Here is a 24,535-nt window from a genome sequence, read left to right as displayed (position 1 = left end):
TGCCAAGAAAGGCGCCTTTAAATAAAATGTATTATTATTATTATTATTATTATTATTATTATTATTATTATTAAAGCATGTCTGTCTGTCTCTCTGACTGACTGATATTAACAAAGTAAAGAAACATTTCACTTTTGGGAAGGTTTAAATTCATTCCAGGAAGGATAACATTGTGTAATCTGGTGTCAGATACACTTACACATTTCTTGTGGAAGATGAAACCCACAAAGATGAACCTTTTTTCTACCCATCTATGTCTTTGTATTATTGGCCATTGCTGATGAATGTATTACTACAGTAACCCTGTGACCCTTTGTGAAGATGAGTGTCCAACTGTTGTTGAGAGGAGCTTTTACTTTTAGTCTTTGTTCTGATAAACAACAAACAACCATAACCAAGCAGAGGTCTGCTCCCAAGTAAAACGTGCTTCACAGAGGTTGTAGTGTTCAGAGGAGGCCATCATCACAATGGATAAACTTGTAACGTTGTTGCTCCTCAGGTATGTTGTCCCTCCGGAGCATGGGAAAAGACTGGAACGACTTGCTAAGGGTATGTCATGGGTTCTTGCAGAACTTCATAGATGCAGTTTAATATTTTACAACAGGTAGTTATCGTGTTTGTCTTAAATCCCCTGTGAAAATGGACCTTTCGCACTGTTAAGTTTCTTGATCTTCTCATAATCAGTGGTTTTAAAGAGGAAGTCAAAACTGCTTTCAGTGAACTTCTGTTCTGTATGACATTAACAATATAAATGAAAAAACATGAACACAAGCAGAAAGGGTGCTGATGTGATCTGTGTTGATGGTTTCCTGTGTTTACAGGTTTCTTTCCAGGGAATGCTCAAGGCTGTGAGGCCTTCCTGCGCCACAAGATGACTTTAATTTCACCCTCCATCCTGAAGAAATATGGCATCCCATTTGAAAAGGTGACCATTTATTTACTTCTCGATGTTATGACTTTGTGGAGAAAATTGATTAATTAATGATTAGATAAAAAAAAGAGTGGAAAGTTTCAACTAAAATGGTGCCTACCCTTGTAATTGTGTGTGTTGTTGTGTATTCAGGTAACTCAGGAGGCAGGGCAATTTATTGTGACGTTCCCATTTGGCTATCACGCTGGGTTCAACCATGGCTTCAACTGTGCCGAGTCCACCAACTTTGCCACCCAGCGATGGATTGATTACGGGAAACAGGCAACACTGGTAATTCAGCCTTTGTAGACTGTGATGTCACTTGATTAATCACATGTACACGTTATTTTTGCACATGTGAAATTTAACATGTGTAAACATGTTAAAATCACTTATGAAATATGTGGAACACATTTGCTGGCACATGGGAAACGTGATTTTGGAACAGTTTTGTGGTGTAATGTGTGAAGCCCATGTAAATTCAAATGTGAAACCTATGGCCAACTTGAAAATGTCAAAAATGCTGGCGACCCCATAACAATAGGAGGCCAAATAATGGCTTCTCAGAGCATTTTTTGTTGCAATAATAACAGGCAAACATGCCGCGGAAAGCAGGGGAAGCAGGTCAGAAGCTCCACAGTCACTAACGGAGCATCTGAAACATGTTGCAACACTTTCACTATTACAGAGTTTTCAAGGAGCTGTCCATCAGCACTACATAAAACCGGCTGTCTGCAATAGGCTAATTAAGGAATAAATAATTTGAATTATATAATGGTATCATTCAACAAATGAGAAAATCGATATGCCTATAAACAAACTTAAAACCAATGAAGGTCTACATGTGTTGTATATTCAGCACAGGCATAGCCAGAAGAAACTTAAATACAGGCATAAGCCGTTGTTGCAAAGAAACTAAATGAAAACATTGTGCTCTTACTTGTGGCTTTTTATAAAATTGCCAACAATATGAAGACGGTATGGTTTTCAAAACAACAGTCCATTTCCAGTGGATTTCCCTCCCACTCCCCGCATAGACAAAGACAGTATGTGTTTGCGCTGTCTGCAACATCCACTGCTGGCTCACAGACACTAATTCAATGTGATTATATTGTAAATTCAGCGTGTAGGCATAACCAGAAGAAAAACATTTAAATAAGTAAAACAACATTTGCAAGAAAACAAAATGATCTTACTTATTGATAATTATAGAGCGGCAGTGGACCAGTTCAATAATAGGCCAACAAAATGTTGACTCACCTAATGAGACAGTCTCAGTCGAAGATCTGGCTCAACATTCAGTTTATTTCTATATTTAGTTTTTAGTTTCACTGAGGCATGTTGTCAGGAAAAGGCATTAGAAATCTCACAGCTCTGTCGGACAGATCGGGACACTCAGAAGCAACATGAAGCGAAGCAACATGAAGCCAGGTACTTCTGTGAGAAAACCAGTTTCAATGTGGTGTCGCAGGAGAGATCCACAAGACTGTCTTGCTCTTTTGCGCTCAGGCCTGCGAGAGCCTTGTCACTGTGTCTGGCAAATGTGTTTTCTATCCAACTGTATTGCACATCTGGGATGGGAAAGTATTCGTATTAACCTTGCAGGTCCTCTTTGATAGCTTTGGTCACAGTGATGGGAAACTAAATCTGTTCCTTTGTCACAAAATCTGACGGATTTTCAAAGGAGTCATAATTTGACTGGTCGACTCGCTTAACCCACAGCTCCAGTTTTCTAATGGTCGCTTTGACTTTATGCTGGACATTGAACATGTTCACTGCTGTTCCCTGGAGGCCGAGGGTAAGTCCATTTAAGTGGCTGAAAATATCTGCCAGGTAACGCAATGTAGCCAACCACTCAAAATCACTGGGGAGATGTGTCAGTTCAAACTTTGTGTCCAGAAAAAACACCTGCATCTCATCGTGTACAGTAACTCAACAAGTCAACTTTTTCTTTTTTGTTGATGGGGGAGAGGTCACGTGTTGATTGACCATCTGTCTCTTGACTGTCTTTCCTTTTAGTTCTTCCTGTTGCTAACCAGCTATCCATTTTGATTCTCCTGTTTTTGCTATGGATGTGATCTTTTAACTTGAATCAGACTGAGATAGCAAACAAGTACAAGTGGAGACGGTCGGCAACAACATTAAAGTTCCTATCATTGACTTATGCAACCTGGACTAAAATGTTGATCCATGTTTTCCTCCCAGTGTTCGTGCCGTCAGGACATGGTGAAGATCTCCATGGATGTGTTCGTGCGCAAGTTTCAGCCCAGTCGTTACAAATTATGGAAGGCGGGGAAAGACAACGCTCCCATTGACCACACCAAACCCACACCAGAAGCTGCCGAGTTTCTGAAGGAGAACAAGACCGAACCTGCAAAAGGGAGTCCCAGTGAAGCTGGATTGGTGGAACCCACTGCTCCAGTCCAGGAGGACAAAAGGTCTGGATTTACTAATAATACATCTCTACAACATTCCGTGTCGATTCTACCATGGATGTGAATTGTGGCCATGTTAATGATCAGTAATCATTACGAAATTATCCTCAATTCAAGCTTTACTTCAACCATTTATATGACATGTTTTTGCAGCACAGCCCATGTTAAAAAATATTTCATCATAAATGTGATTATAAGAGAAAGTGAGTTCATCCGTGGGTTCAGCTCAGCACAGAACACGAGACTTCAGCTTCCAAATTAGCTTATTAATCTGCATATACAAATAAATAATACAGATCAACATGGGTGCCTCCTCCTCGAGTACTGCAGTGGCGATTGCTCTAAGACTGCAAGGGAAGCTCAGCTTCCCCTAAAATCAAATCAAATATCAAAAATAATATAATCAAATAATAATAACATAAAGTCAAATATGTGCTGTTGTGTGAACATTTCATTGACTAAATATGCGCTAGAACACGTTCATCCTTTGTTCAGAATCAGCTACTTATCACAGGTAACCGACACGACTTCTTCTCGTTCATCCCCGCAGCGCCACAGAGCTTTACACAGTGTAGACGCCGAGCGTCTCCTGACTTCAATGGGGAAGCAGAGAGTGGGTTGTTCCACTGCAGCGAAACTAGACGGTCATTGGATAAATGCTGGTCTTTGTCCCGCCCATCGGACACTCAGCGTCTCTGGGGGTCTATGGGACAGTGGGCTGGCCCGGACGCTCGGCTTCTGCATGATGATTGGATGATCTGTCTGAGGCTGAGTCCCTTTTTGATTGACACCGAAATTAGAGAATCAGCGATCTTGAAGTATAAGCATCCACCGGAGTATTTTTCAAGTTATTCATTCCGTTGTTCGGAGCTGGAGACGTTACTGATCCTCCGCGACTTTGTCTTTGTTAAAAACGACTAGCGTTGTGTTTGGCGACTCTCTTCTGTCACTTTGCGAATTTACATATAAATAAACGGACACATTTTATGATGTAGCTTCCCCTCCTTATAAGACCAGCAGCCGCCACTGGAGTACTGGTATCATGATTAAAATCGCAGGCAATTCCTCTGGTTTGAGAATTGATGGAAATGTGTAAGAACACAACTCAACAACATATAGAACCTAGGTGTAGTTGTTTTTAGACATTTTAATGTGGAATATTTAAAGATTATAACTTTAACGTTCCTGTGCCGGGAACAAATCTTGACCCACTGACCCAGTGTGTTGTTCTGGAGTTTTGCTCTCAGATCCAGAAGTGACTGAATTTCATTGTTACTGGAGTGTTTCCTGTTGAACCCTGTCAGTCTTTACTAATCCCTTTACTCCCCTGCTTCAGTCCAAAGCTTCAGTCTGGGACGAAGCGTCTGATTGAAGCTGTTGAAGACATCAAACCTGAGTTTCAGGTGAAGGAGGCTGAGGCGGTGGAGCCAAAGAGGGCCAAGCTCTCACGCAAAGAGTCCCCGACTAAAGTCTCTGTCAAACCAGATAAAGGTACTCAGTACAGGTCTCTGTTTCAGTTGTTGTTATTGGTGTTAAGTCAAAAAATAGATTCAGCCTTTTTGTAAAAAACTGATGTTTAAACGTCAACATTTCATTGACATGAAAATATTGTGCCGATAATTATTTCACTGCAGCAAACAAACCAAAGCCAAAGCTGTCTGTTTGAAACTCACTTTAAATCACTGTGCTACTATAATACTAATATGTAGCCATATATATCCACACTAACAACTTACTTCATAAGGTATAAGAAACAGGAGGAAGTGACATATTTAACCAATGTACTGTACTGGTTCAGGATGAGCTTCATGTAGTACGTGGTGTCAGTAGTTGTAATTATGTGTTCATCTGTATTATTCTTTCAGACAAAGTGAATTTGAAGCTGGAGCCTAAGAAGGAGAAAGACTCCAGGCCACAGTCTAGATCTCAGTCCAAAGCGAGTGCTAAGAAAACATCAAACAGAAGAAGTCCATCAAAGAAGGAGAAGAGTGGTGAGTCGGCTGCAGACGTCTGTCCTCCTGAGCCTGTTGAGAGCCAGGTAGTGGCGCTGTCCTCGGAGGAAGCGAGCGGCAGCGTGGAGTCTCAGCTCGGCATCGACTGTAGCCCAGCACACAAACTGTTTCAAAGGACGCTGAGCCCTGCAGACGTTCTGCACGTCCACAGCTACGCCAAAGGTGACTACGGAGAGGGAGAAGCCCCACCCAGGGAGGAGAGGAAGAGTGAGAGTAGTGACCACGAGATGGAGAAAGACAACAAGCACGTTAGCAAAGCAGTGAGTGGATGCAGGTGTTACACACACCTAATACTGTTCTTCACATTAGCTGTGTTTTCTGCATCTTTTAACATCTCAGCAGCAGAAGCTGTGAACACCTGACACTATTGTTAATGTTTTCTTCTTTTGGTTCAGTGTGGTTTATGAAATCTCAGTTTTAAGACTTGAGACTTGAAACCATAGAAGTGATCGGCTCACTGTCTTTCGTGTAGTCTTTGGCTTGGTGTTGCTCTCAGGAATGCTAAGATGTCCGTTAGCCCTCATATACGTCCCCCAAATATCATGTTGTCTTTAGAGTGTCATAACTCTGCGATAGTTTGAACTAGAGACATGTTGTTTTTTTCATGTTCAACTAGAGAATCTGCGCTTTCCAACATGCCCCTGTTTGTCTGTGTAAGTCACTTACTTTGGTCGATAAACTAATATGAACAGTTAGAAAAGATATGAATAATCTTACTGTTTGTCTGGCACATTGCTGCTTTGCCTCTGTATGTTTATCAATCGATTCTCATCCACCATCTTTGTCATTGCTGTCACAGCCAATCAGATTATCTGATTCAGAGGCATGGCTTGGCTGTGTTGAGGAGAAGTTGGTCTGAGTTTTTAGTAGTGACTGGTCACATCCCTCTGTTTTCTGTCAGATATTTAGTGCAGCAGAGGTTTGGAGCTGATTTTTCAATGAGAAGAAAAGAAACGCCCATAAATACTACAATTTATCTATAAAATAGAAAAAAATTCAAGGTCCATTTTTTGTTATTTTATGGTCGATTGTCCTCTATTATACTGTACAGAAGTTTTTGAGTGACATATATGATTAGCTGAGGTTGTGTAGCAGTTAGTGAAACTTATAAAAATGACAACTTTATAAGGCAAAACACAAAGATATGAAAAAACAAAAAAGTTTTAATGTGGGTTAGAAGCATTTTTTGGACCATCAACTCCAAAAAAGCAACAGCTAAGCAAACACTTATGTTAACGGAGTCAATGTGGATTTAGAGGACACCATTCACTATCCAGCTCTTAACCCAAACAACAGAACATCCTTGAATACAAGAGTGTTTTTAAACTGCTGCATTGAGACACTGTAGACAAGCTAGAGATAATGACTGCTCACTCTGATGCACCTATGTGGCGCACAAATGCTAAACCACCAGTATGTTTCCACCACAGAGGCTGATGCTAACAGTAGGTGTGTTTCTACAGCAGGTGGCAGAAGAGGTGGCTGAGGATGGAGAGCCAGAGAGTGATCTAGGACAGCTGCCAGGTCACCATCCACTCATCAAGGACGGCATGAGTGATGACGGTCTGTCACATCAACAGTAACAACTTGATATGAATGTCTAATGTATAGAAAATGTACTTCAGGTCTCTAATATCCTCTCTCTAGTTGTTACCTGATCTGAATGAGAATGTTAACTATGCTGTTGTGCAGAGGCTCCAGAAGAGGCCCCCCCAGTAGAGGAGGGTGGTCTGGAAGGGGAGAGTTGGGCTAAACCCCTGGCTCACCTGTGGCAGAGCAGACCCCCCAACCTGAAGAAGGAGAGGGAGTACAACCAACGCATGGGCTCCAAACCTCCTTACTGCTCCATCTGCATGTTGTTCCACACATACCAGCAGGTAACTTGCACCTCAGTGGATCCCACTCACCAGTCCTCACCACTCATCTATTGACCTGCACCAGCACACAGAATACACCACACATTACAGAGACCAGCAGGTGCTTCATGGAGAAAAGGAAAAACTGCTGCACACAAATTACAAAATAGATCAGACTTATCTCTGTGGCAATTTATGAGGCAGGAAGAAGGAAAGAGCTGCCTTATGGGAAACATACGTAGGGTCCAGTGCTTGTGGAGTGCGACCAGGGACCAGAGGTTGCGATATCTTGGCCTCTGTGGCTTCAATTTGGACCATTTTGTTATGTATAAAGTAGTAAAACGCTGGAAAACCCCTTCAAATTAAACCCAGTCCATGACTTGAAACTCTTAACTCTCTCTTAGCTCCCTGTCAAGTTACTGGAGCAGTTTGAACTGAAGCTCCAGGCTGTCCACTCCAACTGTGTTTTGGTAGTGAGGTGCCTACAAATACTGAATTCATTTCTTCATATTAATTTGGTGGGATTGCTGACAAAGCAAGAAATGGGTGGTATTACTTTTCTCAGCGATATATCTCATCATTTTTTAAATATTCAAAATTTTGTCTGTAAGATATTAGTCTTTGTCCAGTGTTGGAAGCTCCATGTATCTGTGTGCTTTGTCTGCTGTCAGACTGAATGTGCCAACAGCGTGGACAGTCTTGTCATGGTGCCTGGGGGGCGGATGCGGACCAAACCTCTGATCCCAGAGATGTGTTTCACCACCACCACAGATGAGGACTCTGAGTGTGAGCAGCAGCCTGTAACACCTCACCTGGAGGAAGATGGAACCAGCCTCCTCATCACCTGCTCTCAGTGCAGTGTCCGCGTCCACACCAGTCAGTACACAAACACCTGAACTGAGAATATTGGTTGCAAATGAGTAGCAACAGCCAGCAAACACACAACTGCACTGATTAAACACAGTCTGTGGGGGGCAGCACATGGTAACAGATGCCTTTGTAATAACACTGTTGAGGTGCCCATTCAGAATGTGGCTGTTGGGAGGGACTGTGTGATCAGTCTGTCTTTTTTTGACACTGCTGGCATCGGATTAGAGATGAAATTTGATATCATGATTATAGTGACCAAAATTATCATAGTTATCAGTATTATCATGGTGTTGTAAAAATGTGCTTAAAAGACAAAACACAAAAAGTAATAACACACAACCTGAAATCATTTTACCAAGTGAATGTTTGCATTTAAACTTTAAAATAAAAACATGTCCAACACATGTGACACAGATGAGGGACAAAGGACGAGTAGCAGTACTGGGTTTGCCTGCTGCATGCCCACTCTGTTAACGAGGGAATAGCGAATGTGTTTATTATTGTTGTTGTTGTTATTATTATTATTATTATTATCATTATTATTATTATCATCATTATTTTCCTGCCTTCTTTCAGAGCACAGACACTGTAAACACACCTGTCACCTGTCCAACACAGTGCTGTTAAACCAGAAACACTGCAGCTACACTGCGCTCCAATACTGACAAGAGCACCAACCCGGTTTTATCCAGTTTGCACGACAGCTAGCAGCTCAGTGTTTCTCCGCTGTGTGTGTCCTCAGTCCAAACAGAAAGGCAAACTCGTCTGGCAGTGTAAAAGGAGTCAATCGCCTTTTTTAGCCGATTGACCCATGTTATACCTGTTTACTTTGGTGGTAAAAGTTTTTAGAAGGCTGAAAGATCTCCGGAGGAGCACTATTGCCTTCCGCCATGTTGATGCCTTATAGAACCTAAGGTGAGTCAAATTAACCACGGAAATTGACCACAGTTATAGTGATAATTCAAATTTAAACGGTAACACTAACTGTCTGGCATTTTTACTGTGAAACTGGTAACCACATTTCCAGTGTGGAGTGGATGATAGTGCGGAAAGTGCTGTCACAGTTGTGTTCCTCCTTTCTGAAAATCCTGGCATGTGCACGCTTTAAACTGTCCTGGTGCTGTACTGCCCTTCTGTATACTTCAGTGCTGTTCTTTATTTCAAGTAACATGTAGACAAGTGATGTCTAAGAACTATTCATTCGAAAATCCTCTTCTTTCTCAGTCAACAGTTCTTGTCCTCAGTTTGAATTCGACTGGATCAACAGTTGTCAACTGCATCTTTGTGTTGTTATATTACAGGTTGTTATGGTGTGGATCCAGCCAGTGTGAGCAAGGACTGGAAATGTGCGCGCTGCAAGGCTAATGCCATGACTGAGGTCAGTGAACCCTTCACGGTACATTTATTCCACATGTCGTATCGTTGTTTAATTAGCCTTTTCATTAATTCACTGGCCAATCTATTTCTCATGGTCAACTGTAATGGTCTGCAAAATATTATGTGTACTGTTACCGACCTACAGCTCATGTTTTTCCAAATGAAATATTCCTAACTATAAATCAAAATTCAGAATAAAACCTAACAGCTAATAACGGCTCAAGCACTTTTCTTTCTTTGTTCTTCTCACTTTTCTCAGTTTTTCACTGAGAAAAGTGAGATCTGGTTAGTAATGTAGGTAAAGTTTGTGACTTGATGTACCTACAGCTCTTTTACATAGAAAGTCAAATAATCACTGAATGATGCTGCAGTGAACACGTGGATACTTTGGAGCTGAGATATTTCTGCTGACTTGCAGAGGCTCATGTAGACAGTTCAATGGATTTAACAATAATATTAATAATAATAAAATATATAAATAATAAAAAATAATGTATACATTTTTTATATTATTTTATTATTTACAGAGCACTTTTCATACAAGAGAAAAACAAATATATAAATACAATAAAATAAGGATGGACAGTAGATGATAAAATATGTGAATGAAAATAAAAACAGTAACCAGTAAGAATAGAATAATTGTGAGAGAATTTATTAAAAGCCTAGTTAACTAAATATGTTTTCAGATGTCATTTAAAAAATGTTCACAGAGCATCTCTTGCAGCTCTTGGCAGGTTTTCCATAGTTTTGGAGTTAGTCAAAAAAAAAAAAAGCTGCACTGCCTATTTTCTTGTGCATAAAATTGTGTGTATTTAAAATCCTGGCAGCAGAATATCTGAGAGCTGGTGAAAGATTATAAAATGACAGATAATCTGCAGTTTAGGTCCCAAACCATGAAAAGCTTTAAAAACAAGTAAAAGGACCTTTAAATCTATTCTAAAAGACACTGGGTGCCAGTGGACAGACGTATGTTCCGGCTGGTCCTCTGGGCTCTGAATCAGACGGACTCTGAGTGTGGTGGGCGTGAGGTATCAGCAGCTATGTGTTCAGCCTTCCTGTGTACAGCTCTGTCAAATATATTCAAGTTTTTTTTTGTGACATGCCGATCACCTTCCCTGCATGTTAACAGTTTTGGAGAGCATGTTTTAGCCTTTACACTCAAGTTGCTGAACCAAGTTATGTTGAATGATGAGATGCTTTCAACAAGGCTCCTGTATGACATTTCAAGACACCCAAGATTCTCAGCTTCCTGATTAAGAACAATCACTGGTTAGCTTAGCAATGCCCTTCTGCTCACCATCTTCATCCCTGTATGACTGAATGAATGTAATGAACACAGTTCAGCGCCTCACACACAGGGTCAGAGAGAGAGATGCAGATGGACTTCTGCAAAGGGAAAAGCAAAAAATCATCTATGAGGAATGTCTTAATCAGAAACAGAGTGAATGTGCAAGAGAACTCATATGTTGCAAAAACAAATACAAAATCAATTTTCCTTCAGCACCGAGAGCAGAACAGATAACGTCGGATGGTTTTTGTAGGGTGGCAGGAATTTGTTGTGAAACACAACGCTGCACAATAATCGATTTCTCTTGATTATCTTGTTTTTATAATCGTTGGAGGCCCAAATCGTAATCGATAATAAAATTCGATTAATTGCCCAGCCCTAGCCTCTGTCAGTTCTGCAGCTGCTGTGGTTGTAGCCGTTGGGTTAGATTGTGGCTGCGGTTAAAGTTGTCTTTTTTGTTTGTCACTTAATACAACAATGAAAGAGATATTTTGTTTTTATTGTTTGTCTGGACAGCTGATTGATGACATGTCCTTTTTGCAGAATTGCTGCTTGTGTTCACTGAGGGGCGGAGCCTTGCAGAAAGCCAACAATAACAAGTAAGTGTCTTCAGGCATCAGGAAAATTAAACTGTTTTAGTAATTGTGCACTTAATCCTCGAAATGGATCATATTTAGTTCTTCTGACCAAACTGGTGTAAGGTGCAAAGTTGAGTCATGATCCAACTGATTATGTAACTGACTATTATGTAGGGATGAACAGGATGTGGCCAATATACAGGGATATTGTCTGATGAACAATAAACATGAATTTACTGATATGATTCCGGAGAGCAGAGAAAATGAAACTTGAGGTGATACTTCACTCAAATTTACTACTTACACATATTGGCCACACATGAAAGAGATATTTATTGTTATTGGCACTGAAATTTCCTCTTTTCTGACATTTGTCATACTAATTCGGAACACTGATCTTTTTGGCTACTTGCCAAATGGATGACGATGAAAATTACAACCACACCAGCAAAGAGTATTGGTTATAACTCATCAAATATCACAGTTATCATGTTTGCACTAGGTCAGGCCCAGCACGTTGCCATGGTTACAGGATTTAACACTCACTAACAATCAGCTATCAGTCAGAGGGAATGATTCAGCTCGTCAGACATTTACTTAATGTCAGTATGATAGCACAGAGATCCACCAAGGCCGAAACATCACACATCAGGGAGGCAGTGGGAAGAACAATCAGCTGATCACAGTCTTTGAGGACTTTCATTTGTGTATTAGCAGAAAACAAAGTTATACAACATTATACCTCTAAATAAACCCAAACGAGCTTCCTGTCGTCGTCTACCTGTAAAACTGGACTCACTGGGAGCTGTAGTCCTGAACTCACTCTGCTCCTGTCCGAACCAAACGTAGTTCACGGGGGAGGCGGACGGCGGACGTGAGGGAGGTGATGGTTATATAAAACCAAAGTATGATCACCATTGACACAGCGATCTTGATTTCTCTCCCTCTTGCTCTCTTTTAATCCCTCCCTCTCTCGCCCTCACAGCACATTTATCAGCCCAGCCCACCAAGAATCTTCCTGGGTCTCCCGATTTAAAAAAAATTCAAAGTCGCAGTAAATGGTCTGGATGAACATGTTCTTCCCTGGCCGATGCTCCATCCCTCTACCAAGTTTGGTACAAATCAGTACAGGACTGTTTGTGGAATCATGCTGACAAATAATCAAACAGACATGGGTGGACAAATAACACAAAGATTGTTCACAAGTCCCAAATTTCAGGTCTGAGTTGAGTCTCAAGTTAGTATGTGTGCGACTTAAAGCTACATATTTTCCTCTTCCCCTGTGTTTTCTTTGAAGTGTTGATCCATCAGAAGATATATTTGTGGTTCTCAGTGTAGTTTTACATCTCCTCTCTCAGGCTTCTCTCTGGAGCTCCAGTAACAACAGGTCGGTGAGCCAATCAGAAGAGAGGAGGCTCTGAGCCTCTCTTCTGATTGGCTGACTGTTTTCTGAGTGATCAGGTGGGTGGGGACTTGGGGCGTGGCTTGGAGCTGTGACATCTACCTTTTATATTTTATAAGTGTGACTTGAGTCAAAGTCTCAGTGTCTTGATCCATCAGTCCGATCATAGTTAAACATTTTCAAAGGTGAATGAAATTGATGTAATTCCCCAAACCATAAAATGAAGCATGAGAATAAATAATATCACTATACTGGCCAACACTGTGTGAGTGTGTACTATTCAGTTTCACATTGATCTAGAAAATGGACAGAACAGGCAGCTTCCTGCTTGATAAAGGCAACATATCGTGTGTGTGTGTGTGTGTTGCAGGTGGGTACATGTGCTCTGTGCAGTGGCTGTACTCGAGGCGCGCTTTGTCAACATCACTGACAGAAGTCCTGTGGATTTAAGTGGAATCCCTTTGCAGAGATTTAAACTGGTGAGTTCAAATATCACTTACATGTGTGGGAGTGGATAAACTACTGTTGCATTCTCTGTTAATGGCTGCGTCTCAAATAACAGCTAACACCAACAAGTAAAGACTGATAGCTAATAAAGATCCAAAATTGAATATCTTGATACAGTCCGGCCCAAATATCACGATATATGATATTTTAGAATTTTATTGTTGTATATTTTTATTTTATGTTTCAGGTATAAACAATGCTGCCAAAGTTTTATTTGTCACATGCCAAAAAAAGATAAGATACTATGATGGGAAATTTTACAATATTCAATATTATCAAATACCTAATATACCTAATGATAGATTCAAGGTTCTGTACATTTACACAACACTGACTCATAAGAATAACAACAGAATCATGTCTCTCTTTAACAGAAATATTGTTTTCTTTTTTAGAACTATTTAATTAGCATCCATGAAACTTAACATTCCCTACAGATCCATTTAAACACCAGCAGGAGAACATGGAATGAAGCACTTGAAACTGCTCCGTTAATGTGAAATGCCTAAACCATGAATTGTTGAGCTTCATAAACAGTGGTTTAACAAGCAGCTAAAGGCAACAGGAAATAATTAGCAAATTAAAACAAGACCATTTATAAATCAGACGATCAATGCTGCATCAGAGCAAACTGAGGACAGACTGGAGACTGAAGGATTAACCAGCCATCAGTGCTACAAGATGTAAAGTTATGAAGTGTAGGATTCAGCTGCACTTGAACCACTTCATCTATTCGCTGGTTCATTTCAAATCTGCTGCAGTTTCCTGAGCCCCGGCTCCTCTGGTTTTATGTGTGACAGAAATGTTACTACTGTAAGAAGCGGATGAAGAAGGCGTCCGGCTGCTGTGTGCAGTGCTCTCATGGCCGCTGCCCCACTGCCTACCACCCCACCTGTGCACAGGCGGCAGGAGTCCTCATGCAGCCGGATGAGTGGCCCTTTGTGGTGCACGTCACCTGCTGTCGACACAAAGGCCCCACTCAGATCGAGGTAAGGAGCCGCTGTGATCTGATACCATCTTCTTCAAGGATTTACTGTAGACTAGACTATTACATTAAAATGCCCCAAATGTCAGAGAATCTTGAGGCAGTTTTCACTAAGCTGTAGTGAGTAATGAAAATGTGATTTCCTGCTTCTCCTGTGACAGCGCAATAAAGCAGCCATGCACGAGCTGACTGTGGGACAGAAGGTGATATGCAAGCACAAGAACGGCCGCTACTACCAGTGTGACGTGGTGCAGCTTTCTAAAGAAACGTTCTACGAGGTCAACTTTGATGATGGTTCCTTCAGCGACAATCTCTTCCCGGAGGACATTGTGGTAAGTTTCCCTGGTTTATCTCTGTCGTCATATCTAAAAGAAACAAATTTAAAAATGAAGTAATAAAAATTTAAAGGACATCAACCCTCTTATTATGTAGTTGTTTCCATTTATATTTACATCCCTGGGCATCTATATATTCATCTACAATCATGAATTTTTTTTTTTTTCTGCAGCTCATGAACATGTAGTGTACAGCACTGACTCTTATGACAAATCTCATATCTTGTAGCATTGTCTTAATAATGATGTGAAGTGTCAGTGGCCTTCATATAGCTCAGTCCCACAAAGAAGCAGACATTTATTTGATGGGCTCAAAACTTCCTCTGTCGTCTTGATAACTTCAGTGTAATGTCCGTCTCCACAGTATCAAACTCAGTTGTCACAGTCTTGCAGCCTTTCAAAGTGAAAAAACATCCAAGACCTCTTGTTTCCTTAAGAATATCTAACATGGGTAAAAGAAGAACCGCATGGATTTCATTAGAGTATGAAAACATTATTTCTGTTACAAACAGAAGCTATTCTCAGAAGAGTGGTGAGTGTGACACGACTCTGTGGTTTTATTGATGAACTAGTGCTGTGGAGATGGAAATGTGGGCTGTTGTAACAAGCTGGAGGTAATTCCACACCTCTTGGTGCTTTTTGCCTTTATTAGTAAACAACTTTTATTTATTTTAATACTACGGTGGCCCTGAGAGCTCAACACACCGCAACTTAACACATGCAAATAGATCAGTGGTTGCCAACCTGTGGGCATCCAAGGTATCGCAAATCTGACAAATCATTTACAAAACAGTACAGTTTTGATGAAAAAATTAATTATAAAGAAATAAAAATATAAATCATAATAGAAATATACCCTATATAGTGAACTCATATCCCACAATGCATCATGAAAAGTAGCCCACAACCGATACAACAAAGTAATATATACCATCATGCATTGCGCTGATGCTGAAAGAAAGAAAAACGGTGCACAGAAAGTTACTGAAAATGTTTGTTCATCTTCCCGATGTCCGCTGGAAACACTTCCATTGTATCTGCAGCACGTGTGTGTGTTGTCAAATTGATCAAGATGTTTTCTGAATTTGTTTGTGTTTTGTCTGTTTGTGTGTGAGCTCTCAGGGCCACCGTAGAATATTGGCTTTAAAGAATAAATGGTAATTGGTGGATGTTATGCGTTTGATTTTCCCTTTTGTTTCTCTCATGAACCATAAATGAAACAGTTGTCATGTACAGATAATCACCACTGAGGATATTGATCAGTAGTTTCACATTAAAATAAAACAGGGTTTTCAAATAAAAAGTAATTTACATTTAGATTTTACTTTGACACAACGGGAAAAAAAGTTTTTCAGTCCATTATAACATTATTCACGTGATATAAATATCTCTGCCTGTGTTCAGTGTGCTGAGAATTCTATAATGTTTGATTTCTGTGTTAGAGCCGAGACTGTGCTCAGCTTGGACCCCCACCTCAGGGTGAAGTGGTTCAGGTGCGCTGGACCGACGGCCTGGTGTACGGGGCCAAGTTTGTGGCAGCTCATGTCATCCAAATGTACCTGGTAAGAATTGATGTATTTTGTGTGTGTTTTATGTCACATAATCAGGTTTACTTAACTGTGACTAATAGCACAATTGGTAACTTAAGGAATATAACTAAACTGAATATAACTGAAAACACTAAAGTGATTGAAAAAAATAATGAATGATGGAGGCACCTACACCGACAATGGCTTTACTCTATTGTGTTGTAGATTTCACTTTAAATGGATAAAATCTATCTACATTCAGAAACCCATAATGACCAAATTAAAACATGATTTTAGAAATGTTTGCAAATTTATTAAAAAGTTGAAACTGAAATCTTCTTATTCATTAAAGTCTTCAGACCCTGACCTCAGCCATTCTTCCTGACAGATTGATGGGAAGTGTCTGTGAACTCTTCTTCAGGTCCCTCCACATTTGTCCTCTGGGGACTAGGTCTGGACTTTAGGCCAGCCGTTTTCAAAGTGTGAGGCCAGAGAACCTCATGGTGGGGGGCAGTGTGAGAAAAAATAAACTAGAAAAAAATAACTGTAAACATCTGGTAAGCTAAACTCAGCTATGCATGTGGCAACATGGATCGAACTTTAGTAGCTACAGTGAGAGAGGAGACAGAGTCAGGACGATTAGAAAACGGAGGAAGTACAATCTACGTTTATTCCTTTCTCAGTGCATCCCTGCATCAACCACCTGTCTGCATCAAAGACGCAGGGCTCTGTCTTACACCCAGTGCAAAGCGGTGCAAGGCACAACATAAGTGTCTTTGTTAGTTTCAGACCGACTCAGTTTTCATTTTCCTGTCCAGTGCCCATGTTGTTTAGATAGAAAATACACTTGTGCTCTGGTCTGAAGTCAATGGCGCAGTGTTTCACTTATTTTAAGGAGCATTATCGAGAGTAATATGCCCCTACATAGATGGGCGCACAACGTGCATGCGCTCTGCTTGTTACACACAGGCAGAGTGAGCTGAAAATGGGCTTTGGATGTTTGGTTTCATACTGTCACTCTAATCTATGTCCAGCCACAGTTTGATCACTGAGGTCTACAGGAGTTCCTTAGACTTCATGACTTGGAAATTGTCCCGTCCTGCAGTGTGAATTGTGGGACAGGTTTCTGCCTTTCTAAACTACGTCCAATCAATACAGTTTGCCACAGGTGGGCCTGAATACTTCTGTAAATGAGAGATTTTGATTTTTAATTTTTAATACATTTGCAAAAAGACATATTTTCATTTTATCATCATGGAGTATTGAGAGTAGACTGATGGGAAAAATGAAATTTACAAGTGCAAAAAGTGAAGGGATCTGAATATTCTATGAAGCCACTGTTTCCAATGGCTTTCATATATTATCAGTCCCTCTTTTTGAAAATATTGGGTTTTGGAATTGACCATTGCTTTTAGGAGTTTTTTTTCAGGAATTCGTTGTAAACTAGATTGTAGTATTTGATCTACAGGTGTAGCGTTTGTCACTTGTGGTGGCCTTGCAGTTTAAGAGGGCATTTGACATAAATCAGCCCTGTTAAAACAGCATTGTGGAGTGGGAGTGTTGTTTCACGTATTGCTGAGACAATGAAACAGGACCCAGACAGTGATGAGTTCAAAGGCTTATCAAATCCAGAATACTGAATGGCAGATAAAAATCAATAATTGAATCTTAATCTGGATGGTCCTGAGGTGAAGTGTAAAACTATAGCGTTCATGTTAGTTTGATTGGACAGTTCAGAGCCTCGCCAGATGTGTTCCCAGATAACCCCGTGGATGTTTTAGTCCTCTGTGTTGATCCCTACTGCATCAGCAGCTGTTGACTGTCTGAATGTGGCCTAGGGCGGGCACATCACAATCAAAGACATGTCATCTAGAGCTGAATCCACCAAGAGGATGAGGACTTGGTCCATCTAAATTAAAACTGGGGAACTAGGAACTAAAAAAACAGAACTGAGGGTTGGGGTCTGAAGAGATGATTTGGTTTCATATGCAGCCTCGTCACACATCTATCGTTTCCCAACACATTGAATTTGAGGTAACATTTGAATATTACATGAACCGATCAAACACGTGAAAGGACAGTCAGTGTCGACCTGAGCTGCTTCTGGCAGCTGCTGTTTGTCTGTGTAACAATAGAACAGACTCAGTTTCTTCAGTCTTTTCAATGTCCTGGTGATGATGATGATGATGATGATGATGATGATGATGATGAGCAAAAAGATGAAGTATCTCCTTATTTGTGAAACGTCTGCTAAAGTAGAACGTCACAGGATGCTCCATGTTCCTCATATTAAAGCTTCCGATGTTTCCCTTCTAAAGTAACACGCAACCTAAAATTATGACTTTATTCTGGAAATGTCAGTTTTTCTTCCTCAGCATGACCCTTGTACTAGTAGCTTTTGACATGGACACCAGAGCTCAGTTTAACATGGTGTCTAGGAGTCAATGTGAGACAAGTCATGCACTGAAATTTGTACAGATTACAATGATAGATCATAATTAATAATATGTAATAATAATGATGATGTTAAAGAGCAAGGATCTCAATAGTGTGATTACTTTCAGGAATAGCAAAATAAAGATTTGGATCACTGCTGACAGCAGTCACACTAATAAGAAGTATGACAGATTGTAATATAAGGGTACATGATAAATTACATGATACATTAATTTCATTTGAGTAGGTTCACATCAAACCTCTCATCAAGTCCTGTCCAAGCAAAGTCACTTTAGTTGTGTGAAGGACAGACTGAGGCTGAATGTTTCTATATATTAAAAAAAAAATGATACACAATATAAGTTGGTTTGATAATGACCACAGGTGAGGATCTGTGCAGTCCAGCTCAGTTGTGTTTGTGCTTCTCTTCTGGTTGCAGGTGGAATTTGAGGATGGGTCACAGCTAACAGCCAAGAGAGATGATGTCTACACTCTGGATGAGGAACTCCCCAAGAGGGTCAAGTCCAGACTGGCAAGTACAACCCAAAGCACACACATGTCCTCACCTGATATGTTCTGTCTGATCCTGTGGGCTCAGGTAATAAAGTCAGGATATGTGAATCCAGTGACACATTAAAGGATGTGGTGGTGTTGTCATGCAGCCTTGTGTTTGTCTCTGCAGTCCAAAGCATCAGACATGAGGTTTGATGGGATCTTTGAAGAGAAGGAGATCATCCAGGAGTCAAAGAGACAGAGAGTGATCAACTCGCGTTACAGGGGGGACTACATAGAGCCTGTGATTTACAGAGCCATCATGGAGTAGCCTTCACTTCCTGTCTGCTCACCCACCCACACACCAGCAGCAGCAGCACTGACAGACTGAACTGTGCTCACTGTACCTTAACCTAGCAGCTAGCCACTGAGAGAGTGTAGCTCCAGATGACTTCCTTCAGCACCTGCTTCGGACTGTTTTTTATTTTCTACTCCTCATTCATCTTTGTTAGGACAGTTCTGTCTGCTTTGTTAGTTTGACTGTGAAAAAGGAAACAGCAGTATTGTTATTCGAGTTGTTCCATAGGACTCCACACACAGTGCAGTGCGCTAACCTGCAGTCTGGCAGTATGTAACAGTAGGAAGCAATATAAACATGACATTCAATAAAGTAGCATTGTGACAGTGAGGCGCCAATAAAGAAGACGAGGCAGGTGTTAAACTTGATGTGAAACAGCTCTTTTCGAAACAGTTCAGGTGGATATCTGAGCTTAAAGGATAATATATTTGATTTCTTTCCTGCTGCCATCAGTGCCTATCACACACAACCCAACAGCTGTCAAAGGTCAAAGGTTTCAATCGTATTTACAATTTGTAAATGGCTGAACTGATTCTTTTAAATGAATAACCAAATTGTCACCTCCACATTCTGAGATTTCACTCATTTGCCCAAATTATTAAAGGACCAGAGTTTAGTAGCCTAACACCCCTCCCCTCCCCCCTCCCTCTACAGTTGCCTTCAGGTGTTATCCTCTCTAGAGCCAGTGTTGGTTTGTCAGCTCTGGGCTCCTGTAGAAACATGGAAGAGGACATGCTCCCTGTGTAGACATGAAGGACTCATTCTAAACTAATGGAAACACAGTGATTCTTAGTTTCAGGTGATAAACATAATTCTGAATTTTATATTCCAATAGATCATTTTCAGTCTTACACACTGTTCCTTTGAGTGTATGATTTACTAAATTGTGATGAAAGTTTGAAAATGTTTAGGTTTGCAACTAATACTTACTTTGTTTATCAGTTTATCTGCCAATTAATGGACTGATCATTTTGTCTATACAGTGTCAGAAATAAGTGAAAACTGATCGTCACAGTTTCATCACAGCATGAGTATTTTTTCCGATTGTTCTGTTTTTATTCAGGTTAATCTTTTAATTGACTAATCATTTCAACTCTAAAAATGTTAAACCTGATACCCGCCCGGCTTCATGGGCTCTATTGAGTTGTGCCATGCTGATTTGTTTAGCAATATGCACCATATGAACATAATATAAACAACAGTAATTAAACAATAATTAAAGCCTTACAACTACATATTGACTTAGGGCCAGTGTGCAGAGCCCAATATTACAGAATGGGACCCAAACTCCTTATAGTACTATAGTGGAGCAGGGGCCACTGGGGGTCTGGCACTTTGTCTAGTTGGTAATCAGGCCTTCATCCAAACCTGACCCAAGACCTGGAGCTCAATGTCATTCATTACTGTCAGACGTCAGGTGAAACTGATCATTGCTCATCTAACACATAGACGTCACACTGACGAAGAACCAGACCCAACACAAGCTCCACATGTTAAAGGCCTGTATACAACCCGAAAGGTAAAGAGCAGGTGAGGTCACAACATGTATTTTATCATTTTTATGGATTTGAAGGAGCCACTCACTGACAGTCAGACTCTATACAGGCAGAAATTAGACAACATTACACTGGTATCCTTTGATTAAAGGAATACTTCACCCAGAAGGTTTGTATCAGTCAGCTACTGGAGGGATGCACAGGATGTTTGAGCATGTGAGTTTTCATTAAAAAGTAAAGTGGCAGCCACTTCTTGAAACACAGAAGCTGCGAAAGGCCATACTCGCTCTCTAATCCGTTATCTTGAGAAAAAAAGCTTATCTCTTATCTCAAGAAAAACATTTAAGTGTGGCCTTTCTCAGCTTCCATATGAAGACAATGAAGTTACAGTTAGATTCTTTTTAATAGTACTGGGTACAGCTTGAAGTTTTTCTTTTTAAATTAAAGATTTAAATTAATTTTTAACTTTTAGATTTTGAGATTTTTGCAGATTTGTGCATGAAACATAAAAGTCCAAAGTTTTAAAATGTTTTCTAAACACAAATGACAGGAACATCAGTGTGACGGACACGATCTGATCTCAAAGGTCCACTTTCTCCCTCTTGGCTTTTAACTGCAGTTTGAAACTCTCAGGCTCGACCTGCAGCCGACTGAGCACATGAGTTGAAGTTTTAGAAGTTTTTTACTTCAGAACAGTTTTTAATTAAGAATCTCCAGCAACTTCAGAGTGTAAACTTTGACCGCCATCAGTCCAGACGACGTGGTTGTAACAGAAGCGATGGAGTATACGGATGAAGTAGTTCTTTGAGTGGAAGCAATGCCATTGAACCCACTGATTATTTCTCCTCTTTAACTGTAACTATTAACTGCATTCCTTCACATTTGAATATGACATTTAAATATGGCTTTTACATGCTGACTTGTTTTTATCAGCCTATTTATTATTACGGTGCTTTAAGAAAGTAATGGAGTCAGCAGTGACACTGCAGAGGTTGATGATGTATGTTCTATTTTTTCTACAGTATATAGATGAATTTTAAAGAATCCATTCAGATTTTTAATGCGCTTTCTCTCCCCAGTTGTTTCCTCAGTCTTCTACTGAAAGTTGTACATTGCACTTTTTTTTTTATTTAAGTCCAGTTTGCGAGGATGTTTGAATCGTTGTGCGTTGCCATTGCTAATTTGTTAAAGACCTGTTTCAGAATGTTAATTGTACATTTATAAAATGTCTTACAGATTGTGCGCCCCTCCCTGATTGATCACATTGCACTTGTCACTGGGGGCCTTCAGTGTCATCCTTTGAACTTGTTCTTATTGTGCTGTGAGACTGCAGCCTTCACACACCCTGCTCTCATCAGTCCAGTGGAGAAGGACTTTATTTTATTCATAAAGTATCAACAGAGATGTACATGGGGAGGGGGTATTTTGTATTCTATTTTATTGCGTTGTTTTGTACAACATGTTTTATGTGTATTTTCACAGAGACCTGTGAAGTGTAAATGTCACGTAGTCTATTTTAAGATGTTACCTGTCGACAAAGGAGACGAGCTGAGGTCATCGCTGTCGTCTCCTTCTGAAGAGAAATGACTTCCAGATTATCATTCAAACATTTTGTAAAATTCATTTTTGTTTCAGTAAAGAAATTTGCTTCATTGCTACCTGTCTGTCTTCATTCCACATTTATTCATATTTATATTTCATGCTCCCTAATAACGTCCTTTATACAAGGTTTACAGGTTGTAAAGTAAGTAACTGAGACATTTGTAGGAGTCATGAATGAATTTTGCAGTAATATTAAGGTTTGTGACATTTTATATTGCTCTTGGGAGGGTATTGTTATTGGTTAGTGTTACTTTCCCTAATGAAGAACCAGGGGATGAGGGGAAGAAACAAACATAAAAGGTCTCCTGGGAGGAAAGAAAGATCAGGAGGCAAAACAATGTGTAAGGAAAAGCAAGGAATTTTATTATTAAACCAAGTCAGTGCACAAAGAAACAAACATAAAAGGTCTCCTGGGAGGAAAGAAAGATCAGGAGGCAAAACAATGTGTAAGGAAAAGCAAGGAATTTTATTATTAAACCAAGTCAGTGCACAAGGAAACTTGTGGAACAAAGCATTGTTTGTAACTAAAACACAATAAACAACCAGGGCTTTTACAGTATACTTAGTTTCTTAATCGAGGTTCAAAAAACAAAAGAAAACGCAGGAATCGAAGCACCATCCGTCACAGCGAGGAGTACAACAGCACACAGCTCTCAAGCTGCCGCCCACTGGCCCACTGGCACTGACTCCCTCCCTCCACCACTCACTGCAGGAGGGATTATACCCGGAGCAGGACAGACACTTTAACAATCATTTATTATTTTGTGATCACGGTGATTATTGAGAGAGCTGAGTCACCTGGATGTGGGTGGTAACACCTGTTCACCTGTGTGTTGTTTGTTCACTGCCACTTTCTTCTGGTCGCTGTCATTATTTTGATTATAATTTTGTGCATGTTAAAAATAGGTTTTTCATGCCTAAAAATTACGACAGTGGAGCAAAGTCAAATTCTTACACCCTACGTCCTTATGTGTTACATAAGTGGTGGTTAAGCAGCCTCTGGTTTAACAAGTTCTAACAGGTTCTTCTGCATCAGCGTGGGAACAGAATGCGAGCGCTGTGGGACATGGAGTCCTGTTCTCTTGGTAAGACAGACATATGTGGAGCAGAGATCCAGAAGAGTTTGAGGTTAGTTAACTGCTGTGGTGTTCCTTATGAGGGTGTGCTGTGAACTCAAGTGTAACTAGTGTATTCAACATGTGTTCAGGGGAATGAAAGTATCTTCTGAATGGGGAAAGGTTGGCTCCACGGTGCTGTGTTTCTCAAGTTAGACCTGCAGGTCTAAATGGAAATGTTAGAGTTGGTATTTGTTGCACACTTGGGACACAAAGGGACTTTGAGTTCTGCACAAGTTTAAAATAATTCTTTTCCTTTGTTTCTTTGTGGAAATACAAAAACACAAACATGGCTGCTGTGTCCTCGTGCCTCTCACCCAAAGGACCCCTAAGCTGCACAAAATGCCTGTGTGAGTTTTACTCATTGTAACCATAAATGAATCTACTGAAAATATTACACATGGAAATATATCAGGTGAATATTAATCAGCTTATGAATGAACCAAATAATTACCCAAAACAATGAAAAATAACATGGGGGCCTGTCTCTTATACACATCTGTGTTACTTTCCCTAATGAAGAACCAGGGGATGAGGGGAAGAAACAAACATAAAAGGTCTCCTGGGAGGAAAGAAAGATCAGGAGGCAAAACAATGTGTAAGGAAAAGCAAGGAATTTTATTATTAAACCAAGTCAGTGCACAAGGAAACTTGTGGAACAAAGCATTGTTTGTAACTAAAACACAATAAACAACCAGGGCTTTTACAGTATACTTAGTTTCTTAATCGAGGTTCAAAAAACAAAAGAAAGAGAGAGCTGAGTCACCTGGATGTGGGTGGTAACACCTGTTCACCTGTGTGTTGTTTGTTCACTGCCACTTTCTTCTGGTCGCTGTCATTATTTTGATTATAATTTTGTGCATGTTAAAAATAGGTTTTTCATGCCTAAAAATTACGAGAGTGGAGCAAAGTCAAATTCTTACACCCTACGTCCTTATGTGTTACATAA

At 40.2% G+C, this 24,535-nt stretch overlaps 1 protein-coding gene across 2 annotated transcripts in view; it reads left to right on the top strand.

Moving 5' to 3' along the window:
• The window catches only part of kdm4aa (lysine (K)-specific demethylase 4A, genome duplicate a), a 28,487-nt gene extending 5,960 nt beyond the window's left edge, over positions 1 to 22,527 (top strand). The window contains exons 6-22 of one of the 2 annotated variants that reach the window (XM_087179966.1): positions 500 to 549; positions 822 to 925; positions 1,064 to 1,201; positions 3,116 to 3,348; positions 4,682 to 4,836; positions 5,211 to 5,617; positions 6,824 to 6,920; positions 7,050 to 7,234; positions 7,885 to 8,089; positions 9,385 to 9,461; positions 11,295 to 11,350; positions 13,102 to 13,210; positions 14,039 to 14,227; positions 14,385 to 14,555; positions 16,001 to 16,120; positions 18,963 to 19,055; positions 19,206 to 22,527. In XM_087179966.1, coding sequence (XP_087036092.1) covers positions 500 to 549; positions 822 to 925; positions 1,064 to 1,201; positions 3,116 to 3,348; positions 4,682 to 4,836; positions 5,211 to 5,617; positions 6,824 to 6,920; positions 7,050 to 7,234; positions 7,885 to 8,089; positions 9,385 to 9,461; positions 11,295 to 11,350; positions 13,102 to 13,210; positions 14,039 to 14,227; positions 14,385 to 14,555; positions 16,001 to 16,120; positions 18,963 to 19,055; positions 19,206 to 19,346 — 2,530 coding nt within the window. In that variant the 3' untranslated portion in view covers positions 19,347 to 22,527. Of the gene's footprint in view, positions 1 to 499; positions 550 to 821; positions 926 to 1,063; positions 1,202 to 3,115; positions 3,349 to 4,681; positions 4,837 to 5,210; positions 5,618 to 6,820; positions 6,921 to 7,049; positions 7,235 to 7,884; positions 8,090 to 9,384; positions 9,462 to 11,294; positions 11,351 to 13,101; positions 13,211 to 14,038; positions 14,228 to 14,384; positions 14,556 to 16,000; positions 16,121 to 18,962; positions 19,056 to 19,205 lie in introns of both variants that reach the window. The other variant, XM_023428884.2, reaches the window with a different exon arrangement.
• Positions 22,528 to 24,535: the final 2,008 nt, after the last annotated feature.

This window comes from Seriola lalandi, unplaced genomic scaffold (genome assembly GCF_002814215.2).
Source record: "Seriola lalandi dorsalis isolate HSWRI2012SDOR001 ecotype SW California unplaced genomic scaffold, Sedor1 jcf7180002054885, whole genome shotgun sequence".
Classification (NCBI taxonomy): Eukaryota; Metazoa; Chordata; class Actinopteri; order Carangiformes; family Carangidae; genus Seriola; species Seriola lalandi.
Note: the sequence above shows the minus strand (reverse complement) of the source record. Positions and strands in the feature narration are given on the sequence as shown.